Source organism: Aquarana catesbeiana, linkage group LG02 (assembly GCF_042186555.1).
Source record: "Aquarana catesbeiana isolate 2022-GZ linkage group LG02, ASM4218655v1, whole genome shotgun sequence".
Classification (NCBI taxonomy): Eukaryota; Metazoa; Chordata; class Amphibia; order Anura; family Ranidae; genus Aquarana; species Aquarana catesbeiana.
This window is the reverse complement of record NC_133325.1, coordinates 86,295,928-86,314,326: the sequence shown is the minus strand read 5'-3', so window position 1 is coordinate 86,314,326 and position 18,399 is coordinate 86,295,928. Positions and strand designations below refer to the sequence as shown.

The 18,399-nt window shown below is 45.1% G+C and overlaps 1 protein-coding gene across 2 annotated transcripts in view; it reads right to left on the bottom strand.

Annotated features, from left to right (window-relative positions):
- The window catches only part of LOC141127010 (solute carrier family 35 member F2-like), a 46,755-nt gene that overhangs the window by 10,047 nt on the left and 18,309 nt on the right, over window positions 1-18,399 (bottom strand). For both annotated transcript variants that reach the window (XM_073613132.1, XM_073613133.1), the window contains exons 5-6: window positions 16,545-16,701; window positions 7,940-7,992 (exon numbers count right to left, since the gene is read on the bottom strand). In XM_073613132.1, the coding sequence (XP_073469233.1) occupies window positions 7,940-7,992; window positions 16,545-16,701 (210 nt within the window). The remainder of the gene's footprint in view (window positions 1-7,939; window positions 7,993-16,544; window positions 16,702-18,399) is intronic.

The window sequence follows — 18,399 nt, the reverse complement described above, 5'->3', positions numbered from 1 at the left end:
CAACTGTTACGGTGGGTCACTGGTTGACTTAATTAATTAGCTATCGATGCTGTTCTGGTAGTTTATGTTTTACAGTAACATTTATTTCCCTATTAGATTGCGAGGTACACTTTTTTCTCTTTCCCCATTGTCTGTGGAGGTTCCCACACCCGCCGGGGCGGACCCGTCTCCTCTGGACTGCTCTGCATGATTTTACTCTGGGTAAGGCGGCCTATGGGGGGGGGGGGGCGACACCATACATGCTATATTATTGTTTTTTTGTTATTTTCTTTTGTAAAATTACTCTATATATCCTACTTTATTTTTTGTTATGACTAATATGTGTTTTTCTTTTATTCTTAGTATGATATGTCAAAATTTGCTCTGTAAACCTCGTACATATGCAATAAGCTCCTGAAGAAGCGGTGTCCTATCACAATTTAGATTAGTGGCAAAGATGGGAAGTGTCATCATAATGGGGGATTTTAATTATCCAGACATAGACTGGGCATAAGGAACGGCGCATTCGTCTAAGGCTCGCCAGTTCCTAAATGTCCTGCAGGACAATTTCCTGGGTCATATGGTAGATGCACTAACTAGAAACAAAGTGTTACTAGACCTACTGATTATCAACAATACAGACCTGATCACTGATGTGGAAATACGGGGCAATTTAGGAAACAGCAATCACAAGTCAATTAGCTTCAGAATAAATCACACAAATTGGAAACATAAGGGGAATAAAAACACACTGAATTTCAAAAGAGCCAACTTCCCTAAACTACGGACCTTGCTAGAAGGCATAAATTGTGATAAAATTTTAGGAACAAAGAATATGGAGGAGAGATGGGTTCGCTTTAAGAGCATATTAAATAAGGACATTAGCCAGTGCATCCCATTGGGAAATAAATTTAAAAGGGCGAACAAAAGTCCTGGGTGGCTTAACTCCAATGTAAAATGCATATAAAAGCAAAGGAGAAGGCCTTCAAAAAAATACAAGGCTGAGGGATCATCATCTTTACAAAGAAAGCAACAAGAAATGTAAGGGTGCAATTAGGGCGGCTAGGATAGAATACAAAAGACACATAGCGGAGGATAGCAAAAAAAAAATCCCAAGAAATTCTTTAAGTATATAAACAGTAAAAGAGGGAGGACAGACCATATTGGTCCCATAAAGAATGATGAAGGGAATCTGGTTACAAGGAATTCCCTTGAATTTATTCTTCTCCTCAGTCTTCACGAGGGAATCGGTGGGCTTCAGTAATCAAAACTGCAGTGTTTATCTTCATGACACATCACAGGAAGCACCATCATGGCCAACAGGGGACAGAATTAGAAATATACTTGAAAAACCTAACATTAATAAGTCACCGGGACCAGATGGTTTGCACCCGAGGATCCTTAGGAAACTCAGTCAAGTAATTGCCAGACCATTCTTCCTAATTTTTACTGACAGTCTACTGACTGGAATGGTACCAGCTGATTGAAGAAAAGCCAATGTAGTACCAATATTTAAAAAAGGGACAAAATACATCCTTGGGAATTACAGACCAGTTAGCCTAACATCAATAGTATGCAAGCTCTTGGAGGGGATGATAAGGGACTATATACAAGATTTTAGTAATGAAAGCAGTATCAAGCATGGATTCATGAAGAATCGTTCTTGCCAAACCAATCTTTTAACCTTCTATGAGGAGGTGAGCTGCCATCTAGATAAAGGGAGGCCCGTAGATGTGGTGTATCTGGATTTTGCAAAAGCATTTGACACAGTTCCCCATAAATGTTTACTGTACAAAGTAAGGTCCGTTGGCATGGACCATAGGATGAGTACATGGATTGAAAACTGGCTACAAGGGCGAGTTCAGAGGGTAGCGATAAATGGGGAGTACTCGGAATGGTCAAGGGTGGAAAATGGGGTCCCCCAGAGTTCTGTCATGGGACCAATCCTATTTAAATTTGTTCATAATGACCTGGAGGATGTAGTAAACAGTTCAATCTCTGTATTTGCGGACAATACTAAGCTAAGCAGGGCAATAACTTCTCCGCAGGATGTGGAAACCTTGCAAGTAGATCTGAACAAATTAATGGGGTGGGCAACTACATGGCAAATGAGGTTTAATGTGGAAAAATGTAAAATAATGCATTTGGGTGGCAAAAATATGAATGTAATCTACTCACTGGGGGGAGAACCTCTGGGGGAATCAAGGCTGGAAAAGGGAAATGGGGGTCATAGTAGATGATATTGCATGCCATTGCAGAGCCTGCCAAGCTGCTGCTGCTAACAAAGCAAACACAATGGCATGCATTAAAAAGGGGAATAACTCCAGAGATAAAGCGATAATTCTCCAACTCTACAAGACTTTGGTCTGGCCTCACCTGGAGTATGCTGTCCAGTTCTGGGCACCAGTCCTCAGGAAGGATGTGCTGGAAATGGAGAGAGTACAGAGAAGGGCAACAAAACTAATAAAGGAACTGGAGGATATTAGTTATGAAGAAAGGTTACAAGCACTAAACTTATTCTCTCTGGCGAAGAGACACTTGAGATGGGATATCATTTCAATTCACAAATACCATACTGGTGACCCCACAATAGGGATAAAACTTTTCAGCGGAAGGGAGTTTAATAAGACACGTGGCCACACATTAAAATTAGAAGAAAAGAGGGTTCTTTACTGTAAGAGCGGCTAGGATGTGGAATTCCCTGCCACAGGTGTTGGTGTCAGCGGGGAGCATCGATAGTTTCAAAAAACTATTAGATAAGTACCTGAACGACCACAACATACAGGGATATACAATGTAATACTAACATAACACACATAGGTTGGACTTGTGTCTTTTCAACCTCACCTACTATGTAACTATGTATTGTCCCGCAAAACATGTTGAGCATGCTAAATACAGTCCATACTGGGTGAACTGGTAAAGCTAATACCTACAGTTGCACCCAAGATATTCTACAGAGCTTTTATATTATATCGTATGTTTTTTAATATATTGTTAATCTCAACTTCATGTGTCTGTATGGTACCATTAAAGTCCACTATGGCCTTAACACAAAATAATTTTCGAAATCGATAGGACGAAGGTACTTTTTTGTATTATGTATTTCTAGGCACTCCATTTAACTACTGAGTACACCCCTAAGTGAAAATGTCCAAATTGGGCCCAATGTGTCAAAATTGTGTGGCCACCATTATTTTCCAGCACTGCCTTAACCCTAGTGGGCATGGAGTTCACCAGAGCTTCACAGATTGCCACTGGAGTCCCCCTCCACACCTCCATGACGACATCACAGAGCTGGTGGATGTTAGAGACCTTGCGCTCCTCCACCTTCCGTTTGAGGATGCCCCCACAGAGGCTCAATATAGTTTAGGTCTGGAGACATGCTTGGCTAGTTCTTTACCTTTACCCTCAGCTTCTTTAGCAAGGCAGTGGTCATCCTGGAGGTGTGTTTGGGGTCATTATGTTGTAAAATTACCCTGCGGCCCAGTTTCCGGAGGGAGGGGATCATGCTCTGCTTCAGTATGTCACAGTACATGTTGGCATTCATGGTTCCCTCAATGAACTGTAGCTCCCCAGTGCCAGCAGCACTCAAGCAGCCCCAGACCATGACACTCCCACCACCATGCTTGGCTGTAGGCAAGACATACTTGTCTTTGTACTCCTCACCTGGTTGCCATCATACACGCTTGACACCATCTGAACCAAATAAGTTTATCTTGGTCTCATCAGACCACAGGACATGGTTCCAGTAATCCATGTCCTTAGTCTGCTTGTCTTCAGCAAACTGTTTGCAGGCTTTCTTGTGCATCATCTTTAGAAGAGGCTTCCTTCTGGGACGACAGCCATGCAGACCAATTTGATGCAGTGTGTGGCGTATGGTCTGAGCACTGACAGGCTGACCCCCCACCCCTTCAACCTCTGCAACAATGCTGGCAGCACTCATACGTCTATTTCCCAAAGACAACCTCTGGATATGACGCTGAGCATGTGCACTCAACTTCTTTCGTTGACCATGGCAAGGCCTGTTCTGAGTGGAACCTGTCCTGTTAAACTGCTGTATGGTCTTGGCCACTGTGCTGCAGTTCATTTTCAGGGCAATCTTATAGCCTAGAGCAGGCATGACCAAAGTCCAGCTCGCGGGCCATTTGCGGCCGCGTTCCAGTTTGATGTGGCCCCACTTGGAATTTACATATGCATCCATCTGTGGCCCCCCAAGCTCGAGCGTGTTATATTTTTTTTGCTGTGAATATACCTTCTTTAGCTGAACAAATCCCTGAGCGCCGCGCTAATTTTTGATGAGCCGGGGGGGTGTGGCTGGGCGTGTTCAGAAGTCAATGTGCCTGAGCCGCTATGAAGCTGACAGCACGCAGAGCCAATCACAAGCACTGTGACTATTCCCGATCGCTGCATCTGCAGTCCGCAGATCGGGGAAATGTCACAGTGCCTGTGATTGGCGGTGGCGCTGCACGCTGTCAGCTTTCTTCCTTGCAGGCTCGGGCATATCGACTTTTAACAATGAGCGTGGCGCTCGGGGATTTGTTCAGCTAAAAAAGATAGGTATATTCACAGCAAAAAAAAATAACATGCTTGAGCTTGGGGGCCACAGATGGATATACTTGGGGGGGGCACAGATGGATATACTTGGGGGGGCACAGATGGATATACTTGGGGGGGGGCACAGATGGATATACTTGGGGGGGGCACAGATGGATATACTTGGGGGGGGGCACAGATGGATATACTTGGGGGGGGGGGGCACAGATGGATATACTTGGGGGGGGCACAGATGGATATACTTGGGGGGGGGCACAGATGGATATACTTGGGGGGGGCACAGATGGATATACTTGGGGGGGGCACAGATGGATATACTTGGGGGGGCACAGATGGATATACTTGGGTGGGCACAGATGGATATACTTGGGTGGGCACAGATGGATATACTTGGGGGGGGCACAGATGGATATACTTGGGGGGGGCACAGATGGATATACTTGGGGGGCACAGATGGATATATATGTAAATTCAAAGTGGGGGCCACATCAAACCGGAACGCGGTTCCTTTCAGTCAGTGAGAAGCACTGGTGGATTAGGCTGGCTCGCCCTCCCAAAGCCCCTTGGGCTGTATGGGATGCTGGCAGGGGGTCTCCTGCAACAAGCACAGAGACAGGTGAAAATAAAATAACAAACGTTTTTGCAGCTCCTGTGGGTCCGGAGGAAACACAAAACAACTGAGGCACACAGGTAAGACTGTGAAATTTATAATGGTGGACTAATGTGTTTCCTGTTTTAGGGAGGAGGAGCCTATCTCTCGGATGCTGCCCTGGAAGACGATTCGAGAAAAAATAATAAACGCTCAAGCTCATCCTTACCCCGAGAGGTGCTTGGGGATTGGTCAGAGGCTAAAGAAGAGATATATATACATTTTTTTTAAACATGACACGCCTGAGCTCATTGTTACCCTGAGAAGAGAAGATATATATATATATTATATATCATCATATATTGTCATCAATGTTACGACATGAATAGTATTCCATTTGCAATAAACTTTGCATTTAATTTTAAAAGTCAGACAAAATGGTCGGCTCTCACGCATGTTCACTTCATGAAATCTGGCCCTCTTTGAAAAAAGTTTGGACACCCCTGGCCTAGAGCATCTTTATATAGAGCAACAATTCTTTTTTTCAGATCCTCAGAGAGTTCCTTGCCATGGGGTGCCATGTTGAACTACCAGAGACCAGTATGAGAGAGTGAGAGCGATAACACCAAATTTAACACACCTGCTCCCCATTCACACCTGAGACCATGATCCTGGGGAGAGAAAAAGGCTAATTGAGCCCAATTTGGCCATTTTTCACTTAGGGATGTACTCACTTTTGGTGTAAGCGGTTTAGACATGAATGGTCATTTGTGGAGTTATTTTGAGGGGACAGCAAATTTACACTGTTATACAAGCTGTACACTCTGTACTTTACATTGTAGCAAAGTGTAATTTCTTCAGTGTTGTCACATAAGATATAATAAAATATTGACAAAAATGTGAGGGATGTACTCACTTTTGTGAGATACTGTATCTTATAGGAGTGTTGAAAATAATTGCTGAATCGATGCATCGCAATGCGATTCTGCATTAATGCAGAGAACAGTTGCAATTGTACAGTTGCGGTCATCCTGGCGTGCCCTGCCTCTCCTGGGAGCACCCTGTCAGCGTACTCTAAAGTTAAAAAAAAAAAAGTCACTGCCAGCCCCTCTGTTTTATGAATCCATCCTACACTGTGTAAACTGATGCCTCTAAAGACCTTATCTCTGATCTTTCATAGCCGGTTATGTGACCTCCAGCTGCTCTCCTCCTTTGATGTAAGGGCTACAGTGGGAGGGGCCAAGATCCCCTCAGACGTCAGCTGGGGAGGTCACGTGACCAGCTGCTGTGCTGTTCGGCCATAAAAGATTGGAGATAAGGTATTTAGAGGCATCAGTTTACACGAACACTTACACAGTGTACGATGGATTCATAAAACAGAGGGGCTGGCAGTGATTTTTTTTTTTAACTTTAGAGTACGTTGGCAGGTGGTCTCCTGGGAGTGCAGGGGGCTGTGTAATGTGCAGGGGAGCTGTTTAATGTTCAGGGGAGCTGTGTAATGTAAAGGGGGGCTGTGGAATGTAAAGGGGGCAGTGCCATTTAGTATTTACTGTTCTAAATAAATACTGTTGTTGTCTGCTGTGTTCAGACTTTGCTACATGCAGGGAGTGTCTTTTTTTTTTTTTTTTTTTTTTAAGAGCAGAATTAAAAAAAAAATGGAGTTCTTCTGGCTGCTTGAATTTTTTTTTTAGGAAAACCATGGGCAGTAATCGTGATGCATTGTGGAATTGAATCAAATCATTGACAGGATAGTCGTAATCAAATCAAATCATGAGACCAGTAAAGATGCACACCTCTAATATCTTCAGGCAGTATTTTTAATACGAAGATATGACCAAGAACACGGGGAGTTGACCTTATACTAGCAGGAGGAAAGTTCAAAACGAATCTTAGAATTGGTGGCTTGGTTGGAATAGACTTCCAGCAGAGGTAGTGAGTCAGTCAACAGTGATGCCGCGTACACACAAGCGGACTTTTCATCCGGACTGGTCCGGCTGACAAGTGGGGAGTGGGCTTCATCGGACCTGCAACGGACTTTTTCGGTCGATCTGACGGACTTTAGATTTGGAACATGTTTCAAATCTTTACGTCGGAACTCTGCCAGACCCAGTTCCTATCGAAAAGTCCGCTCGTCTGTATGCTAGTCCAACGGACAAAAACTCACGCTAGGGCAGCTATTGGCTACTGGTTATCAACTTCCTTATTTTAGTCCGGTCGTACGTCATCACATACGAATCCATCGGACTTTGGTGTGATTGTGTGTAGGCAAGTACATTCATTCGGAAAGTCCGTTGGAAGTCCGTCAAAAGTCCGTCAGATAATCCGTCGGACCAGCCTGGACGAAAAGTCCACTCATGTGTACGCGGGATAAGTCGATTCAGACATGCTTGGGATAAACAGATGTATACTCAGACAAAAAAGTTAACAAGAAAAAAAAATGTATAAATTTAAATCTGGTGAGCCTATAGCAGGTTATTGCTTAGAGCCGACAGGGGACAGCTACACCATCAGACCGATACGGCAGCATGGAGTTGAGTATGTGCATGTGTTTTTTATATAACCCAAACTTCTCCTTTATGAAGTCTGGATCTTGACTTGACACTACAGTGTGTGTCACTGAGCTGGAACAAATAGAACAGCAGGGAAGTTCAGAGCCATCAACCTTCTCTAGTTTGCTGAAAACATAATGAAAGCATCTTCTGATTTGTTCAAGAATATTTTAGAAACAAGTACGTGTTAAAAGATGGTGCTCACCTCTTAAAAACAAGAGTGATGTCATCTTTCTAAAACGCTATTGAAAGAAAAGTTACTTACCAACATTCCAATTCCAGTCAATGCTGGCAACAGCGGCTGATTCCAGTGCCATGCTTTGGTGATACATAAAAGAAAATACAAATAGAAAGAAAAGTAATGAGGGATTAGATTACTCTATGTTCCCAATAGACTGGATCCATTAGGACTTTGACTTGACCAACACATAGGTATACTTTTCTGTATAGGAGATGCACTGCTTGAATGGCTCACAGGTGGTTTCCATAATGATATGCATAATGACACCTTCTTAAAATATATGGGTTAACACAGCCAACTTTTACATGATATGCTACAAAAACAAAAAATGTACGAGACAAATCCTTGATGACTGTGATAGAGGTTCCAACCCTTGTTTTAAGCTCTTGTACCACCACTTGGATTGTGTTTCTTTGACTCTTGACCCTCAGATTGTAGTTTTGACTTCTGATACCTTGCTGTATGTTCCAACCTTATCCTGTTCAAAAAAGCCTTTGGATATTAAACCCTGGCTATATCCCAATTATGCTTCTACTTCTGAACTGGCAGAACAAACCAACACTCCAACACCCAATGAGGCCCTCAAACTGGAACCACCCACTTTCAAAGAACACAATTCCATAGGAAGATCTGCAACACAACCCTGCCGATTCCACCAGTCAACATTGGGTTTCCCCTCACTGACTTTAGCAGGGAATGCGCCAACTCATGTATAGTTGATTTAAACAGGAGCAGTAGGGGAGGTGTTCACTGAAAGATCTAGATCTAAGAGAGTGCCAGTATGGTTTTACCCACATCTAGGGATGGGCCGAACACCCTTCGGTTCGGTTCGCATCCAGAACATGCGAACGGACCGAGAGTTTGCGCGAACATTCGAACACCGGTAAAGTCTATGGGACTCGAATGTGAGAAATCAAAAGTGCAAATTTTTAAGGCTAATATGCAAGTTATTGTCCTAAAAAGGGTTTGGGGACCCGGGTCCTGCCCCAGGGGACATGTATCGATGGAAAAGAAAGTTTTAAAAACAGACATTTTTTTGGGAGCAGTGATTTTAATTATGCTTAAAGTGAAAAAATAAAAGTGAAATATTCCTTTAAATATCGTACCTGGGGGGTATCAATAGAATGCCTGTAAAGTGGTGCGTGTTTCCAGTGCTTAGAACAGTCCCTGCACAAAATGACATTTCTAAAGGAATAAAAGTCATTTGAGGCTTTAATGTAATGTCGGGTGGGCAATATGGATGAAAATCAGTGAGACAAACGGCATGGGTACCCCCCCCCCCCCAGCCCATTACCATGCCCTTTAGGTCTTGTATGGATATTAAGGGGAACCCCGCACCCAAATTAAAAAAAGAAAAGGCGTTGGGCCCCCAGGCCCTATATACTCTGAACAGCAGTATAAAGGTGGTGAAAACAAGACAGGGACTGTAGGTTTGTTCTTATATAGAATATGTTTGTAATTTGGAACAGGTACATTTTGTAAGTGTAGCTCCAGCCAAAAAATCTATTTTAAAGCTTTTTGGAAATTATAGGGAAGGGTTATCACCCCTGTAACATTTGTTTTGCTGTCTGATTTCACCTCACTTTCTGTCCCAATGACAATTGGATTTTGAAAATTTTGGGTTTTTAAGGGAAACAAGGATTGGTGATAAATCAGTGGAGGAGACACCTTTTTCCCATATTAACTCTTACAGGAGACAATTTCCCTTCCTAGGGGTAGATTTCCTCTCACTTCCTGTTGTCTCCCTCCGTTTGTAAGTAGGAGTTGTTTGTAAGTCAGATTTCTGAAAATAGGGGACCGCCTGTATATACTATACGGCCTGCCCTATACACTCTGCGGAAAATTGGGCCTTAGGTGTTGGTGGTACCAGAACACTGTAAGCCCTCACAGTTACTATTGCTGGGCGCAGGAACGGGCCCTGCTGTGAAATAGCAGATCAAAAACTGTAATTACATGCCCCTGTTATACAGGGGCAGAAAAATTGGGCCCTGGGCAGTGGTGGTGGTGCCACAACACTGCAACCCCTCACAGATACACTTGTTGAGTGCAGGAACGAGCTCTGCATCAGCATAGGCAGTCTTCAAGGGATCTCACATTCATAAAAAAACTAGTCGGTTACATCCGCATCAGGTGCTTGGTAGCTGGTGATCCAAGACCGATTCATTTTTATGAAGGTGAGCCTATCAACCGAGTTGGTGGACAGGTGCACTCTGTGATCGGTTACAAGGCCTCCACTTTGTAACCGGCACTAAATGTGCGTTCCAAAAGAACGCTGGATGCAGGACAGACCAGTAGCTCAATTGCATACTGTGCAAGCTCTGGCCAGTGATCCATCCTCAAGACCCAGTAACCCAGTGGATTTTCGGTTGGAAAGGTCTCCAAGTCTGATCTTGAACCAAGGTATTCCTGCACCACGTACAACAGACGCTGACGATGGTTGCTGGAACTGATCAGACCTTGGGGCTGTGGACTAAAAAATTGTCTGAACGCATCGGTCAGACGGCCACCTTCTCCACCGCTCCTTCTGTGACTGACCAAAGCCTCAGCAAGACGTTGTCCAGGAGGACCAGGAAATTGTAACCTCCCAGGCTCTGGAAACGCATTGCAAAAACCTTTCTGCAAGGCCTCCCGAAGAGGTTTCGTCTTCAGCTCCCTCTGCGATGGCTGGATAAGTTCCGCCACCTTACCCTTGTAACGTGGATCAAGAAGAGTTGCCAGCCAGTACTTATCCCTCTCCTTGATACCACGAATCCGAGGGTCCTTTCGCAGGCTTTGCAGGATCAGGGAGGCCATGCAGCATAGGTTTGCTGAGGCATTCAGTCCAGAGTCCTCTGGGTCACTAAGGACGACCTGATCTGCAGCCACCTCCTGCCAGCCACATACAAGTCTATGGGTTTTTGGGGCCTGAAAATGATCCCTTGAAGACTGCTGCTGATGCTGAGTGCCAGGCTCCACCTCCATGCTGACACAATCCTCCTCCCCCTCTTCCTGTGTGATAGGCGGGCCGGGAGGAATACTGTCTGGATAAAGGGGGCCTTGAGAGGTAAGGAAGTCCTCCTCTTCCTCCCTCTGTTCTGCCTCAAGTGCCCCATCCATTATTCCACGCAGCATGTGCTCCAACAAGTAGACAAGAGGGACAATATCACTGATGCATGCACTGTCACTGCTCACCATCCTCGTGGCCTCCTCAAATGGTGACAGGACAGTGCATGCATCCTTGATCATGAGCCACCGACGTGGCGAAAAAAAGCCAAGTTCCCCTGACCCTGTCCTGGTGCCATACTCGCACAGGTAGTCATTGATGGCTCTCTGCTGCTGTGCAGCCACTGCAGCATTGCCAACGTTGAGTTCCACCGGGTGGGCATGTCACAGATGAGGCGGTTCTTGGGCAGGTTGCATTCCTTTTGGAGGTCAGCCAGCCGAGCACTGGCATTATATGACCGGCGGAAATGCCCACAGACTTTCCTGGCCTGCCTCAGGAGATCCTGTAAGCCCGGGTACCTGCACAAGAACCGCTGCACCACCAAATTAAAGCGGAGTTCCACATAAAAATGGAACTCTATGCTTTTCGGAACCCTCCCCCCCTCCGGTGTCACATTTGGCACCTTTCAGGGGGGAGGGGGGTGCAGATACCTGTCTAAGACAGGTATTTGCACCCACTTCCGGCATAGACTCCCATGGGAGTCTATGCCTCTTTCTGTCCCTCCGCGCTGTCTCCTGGGAAACACACAGCTCCCAGGAGAGAGCGGGAACCACTTGGGACGCGCAGAGCGACTCGCGCATGCGCAGTAGGGAACCGGGAAGTGAAGCCGCAACGCTTCACTTCTTGATTCCCTCACCCAGGATGGCGGCGGCAGTGCCGAGAACCGAGCGGGTTCTCGGCGTCGCCTGCCGACATCGCTGGACTCTGGGACAGGTAAGTGTATTAAAAGTCAGCAGCTGCAGTATTTGTAGCTGCTGGCTTTTAATATTTTTTTTTTTTAGATGATGTAGGTGGACCCCCGCTTTAAGGATGTGAGCCAAACAGGGAACATGGGTGAAGTGTCCCTGTTGGAGGGTGGAGAGGAGGTTGGTGCCATTGTCGCAAACCACCATTCCTGGCTGAAGCTGGCGTGGCGTCAACCACCTCTGAGCCTGCCCCTGCAGAGCTGCCAGAATCTCTGCCCCAGTGTGGCTCCTGTCCCCTAAGCAGACCAACTCAAGCACCGCATGGCATCTTTTTACCTGAGTGCTTACGTAGCCCCTAGAACGCCTACGGAGCACCGCTGGTTCCAAGGACAAATATGCACAGGAAGAGGCCATAAAGGAAGAAGAGGAGGGGGTGGAGGAGAGAGGTGTGGCAGAATCACACCTACCAGCATTTTGGAGGCGTGGTGGCGGAACAAGCTCCAACAATACTGCACCCTGTCCTGCATCCTTCCCAGCTGCCAGCAGGGTTACCCAGTGCGCCATGAAAGAAAAGTAAGGTCCCTGTCCATGCCTGCTGGACCATGAGTCAGCGGTAAAATGCACCTTACCGCTGACCTGCCCTGTCCAACGAGGCCAAGACATTGCCTTCCACATGTCGGTAGAGAGCTGGAATGGCCTTCTGAGAAAAAAATTGGCGTTTGGGAACCTGCCACTGAGTTACAGCACATTCCACAAATTATCGAAAGGGGGCAGAGTCTACCAGCTCAAAAAGGCAACAGTTGGAGTGCTAGCAATTTAGCCAAACTAGCATTTAGCTGCTGAGCATGTGGATGGCTGGGACCGCAACTGGGGTAGGGAAATTTGCCTGCTACAATCGGATGTTGGTGTACCACTAGCAGATTGCCTGTAAGTGCTTGGGACACCTAATTCTACACCTTCATTCCTCTCAGTGCAGGTCTCTGAGAGGACTGAAGTTATAGTGGGGTTGGAGATCCCAGCTGATGAGGAGCAAGGAGAGGTCCGTCTTGTTCTTTGGTGTGGGTCTTTTAAGTACTGTTGCCAACGGACTGCATGGGAGGTCGACATATGTCTGGTCAAGCATGTGGTGCCCAAGCGGCTGCTGTTTTGGCCACGCTTGATACGCTTCAGACATATGTTGCAAACAGCAATGGTGCGATCTGCTGAACACGTCTCAAAAAAGGCCCACAACAAAGAACTTTTGGAAAAACGCCCGGAGTTGGCAGTGCCCTGCGCATGTGGAGCTCTGCGGTGTGATGCAGTCGGTTGCCTGCCCTTAAGCTGGCCCCTGGAGGGCATCCAGCCTCATTGGAGATGTGTCTCCTCCTCCTCTCTTCTATCTGGCACCCACGTAGAGTCAGTGACCTCATCATCCCCCTCCTTCCTTGCCACTGGAGCAAACCTGGCAGTATGCTGCAGCTGGGGGAACATGACTGCCAGTTTCTTGTCCTTCTTGGGCACCCCCTCTCTCTGGGCTCACGTTACTGCCTTCATCCTCAACCTGGGTACCATCATCAGAGCCTTCAAAATGCTGCGCATCCTCCAGCAGCATGTACCCTACACTGTGGTCGAACAGTTCGGGGGACTTTTCAGGGCATGGTGGGGCTAGGGAAGGAGTGACTGATGACATTGAGCCGATGGAAGAGGCCACTTTGGCAGCTGCATTGGCAGACAAAGTACCCTGAGCCTTGGTGACAGAGGATGAGAACGGCTTGGTCATCCACTCTACCAACTCTTCTGCATGTTGTGGCTCAACACGGCCAGCTGCCGAAAAAAAGGACAAGCGTGCCCCATGGCCACGTGCTGAGGATGCACCGTGTCCACGACCAGCACTGTTGGCTGTAGACACAGAGCCTGCTTGCCCTCTTTTAGAGGCCTGTGAGCGACTGCCTCTCCTTGGTGGCCTTCCAGACATACTGTACAATTAGATTAGCAAAACAAAGCCTGAAGTTTACTAAAAACAGTACACCAGGAATGGTCTACAGTCAGGTATAGGCTTGGCTAGACTATTATTTATATATATATATATATATATATATATATATATATATATATATACATATATATATATATATACCTGTATATATACAGTGAGGACAGAAAGTATTCAGACCCCCTTCATTTTTTCACTCTTTGTTATATTGCAGCCATTTGCTAAAAGCATTTAAAGTTCATTTTTTTCCCTCATTAGTGTACACACAGCACCCCATATTGACAGAAAAACACAGAATTGTTGACATTTTTGCAGATTTATTAAAAAAAGAAAAACTGAAATATCACATAAAGTATCCAGACCCTTTGCTGTGACACTCATATTTAACTCAGGTGCTGTCCATTTCTTCTGATCATCCTTGAGATGGTTCTACACCTTCATTTGAGTCCAGCTGTGTTTCATTATACTGATTGGACTTGATTAGGAAAGCCACACACCTGTCTATATAAGACCTTACAGCTCACAGCGCATGTAAGAGCAAATGAGAATGATAAGGTCAAAGGAATTGCCTGAAAAGCTCAGAGACAGAATTGTGGCAAGGCACAGATCTGGCCAAGGTTACAAAAAAATTTCTGCTGCACTTAAAGATCCTAAGAGCACAGTGGCCTCCATAATCCTTAAATGGAAGACGTTTGAAACAACCAGAACCCTTCCTAGATCTGGCCGTCCGGCCAAACTGAGCTATCGGGGGAGAAGAGCCTTGGTGAGAGAGGTAAAGAAGAACCCAAAGATCACTGTAGCTGAGCTCCAGAGATGCAGTCGGGAGATGGGAGAAAGTCAACCATCACTGCAGCCCTCCACCAGTCGGGGCTCTATGGCAGAGTGGCCCGACGGAAGCCTCTCCTCAGTGCAAGACACATGAAAGCCCGCATGGAGTTTGCTAAAGAACACCTGAAGGACTCCAAGATGGTGAGAAATAAGATTTTCTGGTGTGATGAGACCAAGATAGAACTTTTTGGCCCTAATTCTAAGCGGTATGTGTGAAGAAAATCAGGCACTGCTCATCACCTGTCCAAAACAGTCCCAACAGTGAAGCATGGTGGTGGCAGCATCATGTTGTGGGGGTGTTTTTCAGCTGCAGGGACAGGACGACTGGTTGCAATCGAGGGAAAGATGAATGCGGTCAAGTACCGGGATATCCTGGACGAAAACCTTCTCCAGAGTGCTCAGGACCTCAGACTGGCCGATGGTTTACCTTCCAACAAGACAATGACCCTAAGCACACAGCTAAAATAATGAAGGAGTGGCTTCACAACAACTCCGTGACTCTTCTTGAATGGCCCAGCCAGAGCCCTGACTTAAACCCATTTGAGCTTCTCTGGAGAGACCTAAAAATGGCTGTCCACAAACTTTTACCATCCAACCTGACAGAACTGGAGAGGATCTGCAAGGAGGAATGGCAGAGGATCCCCAAATCCAAGTGTGAAAAACTTGTTGCATCTTTCCCAAAAAGACTCATGGCTGTATTAGATCAAAAGGGTGCTTCTACTAAATAATGAGCAAAGGGTCTGAATACTTAGGACCATGTGATATTTCAGTTTTTCTTTTTTAATAAATCTGCAGAAATGTCAACAATTCTGTGTTTTCTGTCAATATGGGGTGCTGTGTGTACATTAATGAGGAAAAAAAATGAACTTAAATGATTTTAGCAAATGGCTGCAATATAACAAAGAGTGAAAAATGTAAGGGGGTCTGAATACTTTCCGTCCCCACTGTATATATTAAACGAACTGCAGCTCACTGAGTCACCTGCCTGAAAGTGTCTTTGAACACGCACTTCAGGAATGGCCTACAGTCAGGTATAGGCTTGGCTGGACTACAATGCAGTGGATATATATTTTATGAACTGCACGTCACTAAGTCACCTGCCTGAAAGTGTCTTTGAACATGTACTCCAGGAATGGCCTACAGTCAGGTATAGGCTTGGCTAGACTATATATATATATATATATATATATATATATATATATATATATATATATATATATATATATATACATACATACATACATACACACACATATATACACACACACACACATATATATATATATACACATACATACACATACATACATACATACACACAAGCCTGTATATACTGTACATATGAAATACACTGCAGCTAACTGAATCAACTGCCTGCCTGAAGTAGATTAGAAATAGTACAGCAGGAACAGTCTGCAGTGAGATCTAGCTAACTGAATAAACTGCCTGCTCAAAGTAAATGAAATGACACACTCTCTATCTCTCAATAACGCCAGCAACACACTACACAGGGCCGACATGCAGGCGGCCTTATATAGTGTGGGGTGTGTACTTAACCGCCTGAGCCATAATTGGCCAAAGGCACCCTGCCTTTGGCCAATTATGCCTCTGTTTGCTTACGGCGCTGTGATTGGCCAAAGTATGCAGGTCATAGTGCATGCTTGGCTAATCATTAGCCAGCAAACCACTGCGATGACGCAGTGCATTTTGGGCCGTGATGCGCCGCTCGAATTTGGCGCAAACGGCCCATAATGTTTGATCTTCAGCGAATGATCGAACAGCCGGTGTTCGAGTCAAACTCGTGTTCGACTCGAACAGTCAGCCCATCCCTACCCACGTCTTGCTCTTGTGACCTTCCATCTAACACTAAATAAAAATATCTGCTGGAAGTCTTCTTTAAGGTGAATTTACTAGCAATAAAAAAAAAGTATAGGCACTCACAGCTGTGTCCCACTGACAAATGCCCCGAACAGTCCTAGCATCGCCAGAAACTCCACACAGGATAACTTCTTCACCACATACTCCTGACAGATATCGGAAACTGCATACAAGCAAGCTCCCAGGATAACTAAGAAATCCCCAAACAGCATGTCACTGCCTGCAAGAAAACAGCACAAATACAAGATGATTATTACAAGAGGAACTTCCCCAATGGGCACACAAAAAAATATCCTTCCTATTCAATTAAATATATAGCTATTAGGTAGACACTGCTAAAATGTAATCCAAACCAGTGCCTGGAGCCCAAAGCTTTGGAAAATCAACTATTAACTGGAAAGTTCACAATTGAGACAATTAGCAGGGCACAAGTTTCTAAAAGATGGCCACAGAATCCCATGGTTGAAGACCTTTCAGGTTGGATTGTGTGCAGTACTATCTTCCCTAGTGACTGAACAATGCCTTAGTAATTTGGACAGTGAGGTAGCAACACTGTAGGAGCAGATGAGTGTTCTTGGGTGCTCTTTTATGATTGGTACACATAGAAAGTTTTTATTTTTTCATTCAACCCAGCGGACTGAACAAAAAAAACAAACAAAAAAAAAACCTTACAGATCGCTGTACTAACGCAGTCAATGTTTGTGCAGCGATCTCCCTTGCTGAGCTATTGTGTTCTGACAGGAGGACTGCATCCTCCTCCGCCCAAACACAGAGATCAATGGCTGCAGGCACTGATCGGATGATGATTTCCCAGCTTGCTCGGTTAAACGGTTCCCGACAGGCTCACGTAGATATACTGCGGCACAATGGCACAGCTGGGCGAAACCCTGTACGGGTACAGGGTCCCCTTTAAGAGCCGCCGGAGGCGTGCGCACGCTGCACGGTGGGGGACCCAATGCTCGCGTTCGGCACGAAAGCCAGCATGGGGATTTGTGTGTATAAACACACAAATCCCTGTTCTGTCAGGGGAGAGGAGACATATCGTGTTTGTTCCTACTAAGTATAACGATATGTCTCCTCCCCCAGTCAGTCCTATCCCCTCACAGTTAGAACACATCCAGGGAATCCCCCTTGATTGCCCCCTAGTGTTAACCCCTTCCCTACCAGTGATATTTACACAGTAATCAGTGCATATTTATAGTAATGATCGCTGTATAAATGTCAACGGTCCCAAAAATGTGTCAAAAGTCTCTGATCTCTCTGTCACAATGTCGCAGTACCGCTAAAAATCGCAAATTATCATCATTACTAGTAAAAAATAATTATAATAATAAAAATGCCAAAACCTTTCCCATAGTTTGTAGATGCTATAACTTTTGCGCAAACCAATCAATATACGTTTATTGCGATTTTTTTTACCAAAAATATGTAGAAGAATATATATTGGCCTAAACTGATGAAGAAATTTGTTTTTGTGTTTTTTTTTTAATTTGGGGGATATTTATTATAGCAAAAAGTAAAAAATATATATATTTTTTTAAATTGTCACACTTTTTTTGTTTATAGCGCAAAAAATAAAAACCGCAGAGGTGATCACATACCACCAAAAGAAAGTTCTATTTGTGGGAAAAAAAGGACGCAAATTTTGTTTGGGTACAGCATTGCATGACCGCGCATTGTCATGTAAAGCGACGCAGTGCCAAATTGTAAAAAGTGCTCTGGTCAGGAAGGGGGTAAAATCTTCCGAGCTGTAGTGGTTAACAGGCTTCTGCCGCGTGAGGAACTGTACACATGGGCTGAACATTAGCCAGTTCCTGCCGAACCGACCGTTTTTGGCCAATTTTCTTACACAGCTTTAGTGATTCTATTGCTGTCGAGTTGATACAAGTGGCGGTACTACTAGTGTACATAGAGAATA